This window comes from Myotis lucifugus, unplaced genomic scaffold, assembly GCF_000147115.1.
Source record: "Myotis lucifugus unplaced genomic scaffold, Myoluc2.0 scaffold_347, whole genome shotgun sequence".
Classification (NCBI taxonomy): domain Eukaryota; kingdom Metazoa; phylum Chordata; class Mammalia; order Chiroptera; family Vespertilionidae; genus Myotis; species Myotis lucifugus.
In genome coordinates, this window is record NW_005871395.1 from 1,031,517 (window position 1) to 1,036,699 (window position 5,183).

The following is a 5,183-nucleotide window of genomic DNA, read 5'->3' on the forward strand; positions in this document are numbered from 1 at the left end:
CTGCAGCTGACTTGCCACCTGTATCACTCCCAGCTGTGCCCTCACCGCCCAGCCCCTCACCTGGTCTGTCACCTGTGTCACCACAGCAGCAGGTACAGCTGACTGGATCGCCCACCGAGTCCCCACCCTCCCAGCCACCTCCGGGGCCTTCAGCTGGGGGGGCACCTCACACGTTGCCTCGATGTTCTTCGACGTCACCTGCCCAGCCAGCTGCGGAGGAGCTGGGCTCAGCACAGCCCCAAGGTAGGGGCCCTCTGGCTTCTCACGGCTTCTCGGGGTTTCCTCTTGTCTGCAGCCCTTCAGCTTGACAACATGGTGGCCCAAACCATTGCTTCCGAGGGCAGGCAGCCACATGAGGGCAGTGTACCCGATAGTTGTTTGTTTCTGTAGCCCAGTGAGTCTCCAAGTGAGGCTTCCAACCAGCAGCAACGAGAATTTGCAGGCCCCACCACAGACCTGCTAAGTCGCAGACTCGGGGGCTGGGGCCAGCTGTCCTTTCTACAAGCCCTCCAGGTGGCTCTCTTGCCCGCTTACCTCTGGGACTGCTGTCCTGGTAAATGCTATTGAGTCCAGGACGGTGCTACTCAAAGGGTGGTCTGTGGACACTGCCGGTCCCCTAACTATCTGTCACTAGTTCACGATGAAATGGGCACGGAAACTGAGAGAAGCATTTAGAAATGTGTAGCGGGGTGGGGTGGGGAACCTTTTTTCTGCCAACGGCCATTTGGGTATTTATCACATCATTCTCAGGCCATTCAGAATTATAACTTAAAAATTAGCCTGCCATGTTTGGTCAAACATTTAATTAATGCCCTGGCAGGGCCAGACCAAGTGATTTCTCAGGCCGTGTAAGGCCCTCGGTGGACGTTCCCCACCCCTGGTGGAAATAAGATAGAGCCATGGCGTGGAAGGGCTTCCCTCCTCCATTTGATTGTATTCCACCGAAGCACGAGTCCATGTGGGTTGTAAATAAGATTTTAAAAAACGGGCTCTTTGCTGCAGATTGTTTGAGAAGCACCGTTCTAGGGGCTGCAAAGAGGAGCAGTTCTCACTTCCTCGCCTCGGGGAGTCTCCCCTCCGGCAGAGGGGATGGCGGGAAACCAACTCAAAGATACAAGATACGTTATTTGGTTCCAAACCTGTTGCGGGTGCTTATGGAGGATGTATCACTGCTCTCGGGGGAGGGAGGAAGACCCCTGGGAGGTGACAGGCGGGTTGACAAGGCGGGATATTGACCATCCTGGTCTGTGGGATGGATTGGACGGAATGAAAAGAGCAGGTCAGGATTTGTTTATTCTAGAAGCTCAGGTGCAAAGCAGGAAAGTGCAGAGTACATTCAGGATGAAGAGGATGGTCAGGGTGGGGCAAAGGGACAGGGCCCAGATCATGGGATGAAGGGTCCTGACGGCCCAGCAGCCAAACTTCCATATTATTAGGGTAAACAGTAGCACAGATTAGCAATGAGAAAAAGTCTAAGGATAGTAAAAGTCAGAAAATTGGTCCAAGTGTTTCACATGCTCTCTATTTCCTGTGAAATAAAATGCATGTATTTTTATATCACACCGCTGCCTATAGGTAACCATCCTCAGGTGCCTGAGCCATCCCGGGCTTCCTCACTCCCCCTGGGGGTGGGCAGAGGTGCAGAGAGCCCAGTGGTTCTCAGCTGGGGCAATTACCCCCGGAGACCTTGGCCATGCCTGGAGGCCAGATGCTGCTGAAACCCTACAGTGCACAGGCCTGCCCTCGGTTCAGTCTGCTGAGGCCGGACCCCTGTGTAGCCCCAGCCGAGTCGCTGTGGCACCCCAAGCCGGCTGTAGGGGGTGGGCAGGGAGGAACCCCCCAGGCTCAGCGTTGTCAGTCCTACAGTGAGGGCCATGTGGCAGGGGGTGGGGTGTTGCAAGAAGCCCTGGGAAAATCCCCCAACAAAGGAACTGCAAGTAGATTTGTGACATCCACCAGGCCCCCAAATGAAAGAACTTCATGTAGGGGAATCTAAATAGAGTCCATGTTATTTTTAGTTACATAATTATTATTAATCTTCATATTTTATATATCCCCATACTCTGAAAACATGCAATGCACTTACTTAAGAGCATAGTCATAAAACTATTAATATTTTTTATTAAAAAAAATGAGAAAAGCAGTCCACAGAGCCAGTGATGGAAGGTCCAGGCCTCTGTGGGTTTTTCTGGCACTTTCCCTCGCACGGCTGCTCTGTATGAGGGACGTTATGATGTTCCATGGAGGGTCAGCCTCAGTCCTTCCACTGCATCGCGGTCGAGGCCACAATAAGATTTTGGTCCCACAGACGAGAATTTGAGAACAAGACAGTTCACTGTTCTATCTGAACACTCTCACTTACTTCCGATTGTTATATCAAAAAAGACTAAACATTTCTGATGTCACGCTGTTAACCACTGGGCAGCACTACCTAGCAGCACCTCATCAATTTCCAGGTTCACTAACAAAAAACAAGTAAGACACAATTGCCCAGATAGTTCAGGACAAAAGAGGAAAACTTTGGCAAAAAGTAAAATGGCCCTAGCCGGTTTGGCTCAGTGGATAGAGCATCGGCCTGCGGGCTGAAGGGTCCCAGGTTTGATTCCGGTCAAGGGCACATGCCCGAGTTGTGGGCTCCATTCCTAGTAGGGGGTGTGCAGAAGGCAGCCAATCAATGATTCTCTCTGATCAGTGATATTTCTCGCTCTCCCTTCCTCTCTGAAATCAATAAAAATATATATATATTTTTAAAAAAAGGTAAAATAGAAATGGAGACAGACTTGTTTTGTTTTTCATGTTTTAAGATTTAGGGCCCCCTTATCTACTTTGGGGGTAAGAGAAGGGTTTGGTCTTCCCTCGGTCCTTTCTAAAACTTGGTCATATCATTTCACTGTGTCTTTCTTAAAAACAGGGAAAGGGAGGGGACAGGCAGGCCTGCCCTGAATGAGGTAATGTAGATGAAAACACTTTGTAACCTACAAAATACTGTACAGACAGTAGCTTTTGCATGATGGGAAAATTCCCTCGCCTTTGTGCTGTTTACGAAATGTCCTGCCTCCTATTGGCTGAGCAGCATGCCGGTGAAGTGATGGGTGACAAAAAAAATTAAACAAACAAACAAACAAATAAAAAGAGTAAGCACCCCTCCCCCACGCCATCTCACTCCCGTCTCCTGCATTTTCCTTTTGGCTGCAGTTCCTCTGGCCTCTTTGAAGCCCCAAAGCACCGCGCCTCTGGCGACCATGAAGGAGACCAGCAGCAAGCCGGACGCCGCGTGAGTTTCCCCCCCACGGAGACGGAGTTCTCTCCTGTGACGGGGGAACGCTAAGGGACACTTCCGCCTCGTTCCCCGCCCCGGGGACACTGGGATCCCTTTCCAGTCTGTGTGGTTACAGACCACCAACACCTCCTGTCTTCTTCGGTGGGGACCATGCGTGGGAAAGGGGCCTTTCAGGCCGACAGTGCCATTCTCCTCAGCTCCCTGCTCCGCGCACCGGGCACGCACCTTCAAGTGCAGAGGGACACTGGTGACGGCTCAGCTCGAGAGAGCAAGCAGCGCACTGCACCCCAGCCCTGGCGGCCGCTGCACCCCAGCCCTGGCGGCCGCTGCACGCGATGAGTTGAGGGCCTCCCTTCACCCAGCTCATTGCTGCCAGCACGATAAGGAGGCTAACCTTCCTGTGTTGTGGGTGGTCCCCAGAGAAACCTTTCTCAGGGTACACATCAGCGGTCGGGGTCGTGTCACAGATGCTCCGTGACTATCTTTGCAGTCGTTCCGAGGGGGGTCTGGGGACCTCTATGTTTTTAAGCTCCCAGGCTCCCTCACTGGCTGGAAAGCAGTGGGCGAGCCAGTGCAAGGCACCAGCAGGAGGTCAGAGGGTGGACCGGGCACCTCCCCCCAAGCCTCACCCCTCCCTGCCGCTGGGCAGCTCTGGTGGTGGCTGGGCTTCTCTCTGGCCACAGCTGCGGGGGTTGGGAGAGCAGGGCCCCTTACTTTTCATGCTGCCCCTCCATATCACATCATAGCAAATACATTAAAACAGACCTGATTCCTTCTCCCAGTATAGTTTCAATATAAAACTTTTTGAATGAGTTTGCATAAATTTTTTAAAATATATTTTTACTAGAGGCCCGATGCACAAAATTCGTGCAAGAGTCAGCCGTTCTTCTCCCAACTGCTGGCACCGGCTTCCCTCTGGCACCTGGGACCCGGACTTCCCTCCAACCCCCCAGCTTCATCCAGAAACACCTCTGGAATGATGTCAGGTCTAATTAGCATATTACCCTTTTATTATTATAGATTGATTTCAAAGCAGAAAGGAGAGGGAGAGAGAGACAGAAACATCAATGATGAGAGAGAATCATTGATCGGCTGCCTCCTGCACGCCCCCTACTGGGGATGGAACCCACAACCCAGGCATGTGCCCTTGACCAGAATTGAACCTGGGACCCCTCAGTCTGCAGGCTGACGCTCTATCCACTGAGCCAAACTGGCCAGGGCAGAGTTTGCATACATTTAATAATTTTGTGCTTGGGCATAAAGTATGCATTTTGTTCACATGATTTACACTTTATTGCATTGACATATAACCATGTGAAAGTTAGAGTTTCTGTTGACTAGTTGGCATGTTCCTCAGACAAATATTCATTGATTACAAAATAAAGGCCGCTGGGAACTCCGACGCTCCCAGGCCCAGAGCCACGCTCTGGTGTGTCTGACACCTTCTCAGCTGGAGCAGGGCCCTGCTGGGGGCGGGGGGGGGGGGGGTGGACACAGGAACGTCACTAAAAAACCACTACCGCCTCTCTCTGCCCAGGACGAGCCCTGCCGGAGACTCCAACTGGGTGAACAAGGCGTTCAAGAAGAACAAACCAAAGACAAGTAGCGCCAGAAAAGGCTTCCCGAGACATCCGCGACCCAAAAAGCCAGGCAGCAAAGTGCAGTGAGCATGGCTAACGTTCTTACATCCCACGGGCAGGAGCGGCGTGGGCATGGGCTGCAGGAAGATTACAGGGCTGAGAGGGGTCAGGAGTGGGGCTAGGAGCTGGGCTTTGGAAGAGGACGCACCCGACATGAGATCCGCGATCAGCCACGGTCTCACTCAGTGAGCGTTTAGTGACGTCAACTATGTACGGTGCTTCGCAGGGAGCAAGATGTGCAGCAGCAGCCAACAACTAGCAGA

General features: G+C 52.3%; 1 protein-coding gene across 1 annotated transcript in view; it reads left to right on the forward strand.

The window, feature by feature from the left end:
- The window catches only part of PNPLA1 (patatin like phospholipase domain containing 1), a 34,766-nt gene extending 29,819 nt beyond the window's left edge, over nt 1-4,947 (forward strand). Inside the window, exons 7-9 of the mRNA XM_014466582.2 lie at nt 7-243; nt 3,196-3,274; nt 4,818-4,947. Coding sequence (XP_014322068.1) covers nt 7-243; nt 3,196-3,274; nt 4,818-4,947 — 446 coding nt within the window. The remainder of the gene's footprint in view (nt 1-6; nt 244-3,195; nt 3,275-4,817) is intronic.
- The last annotated feature ends 236 nt before the right edge of the window (nt 4,948-5,183 follow it).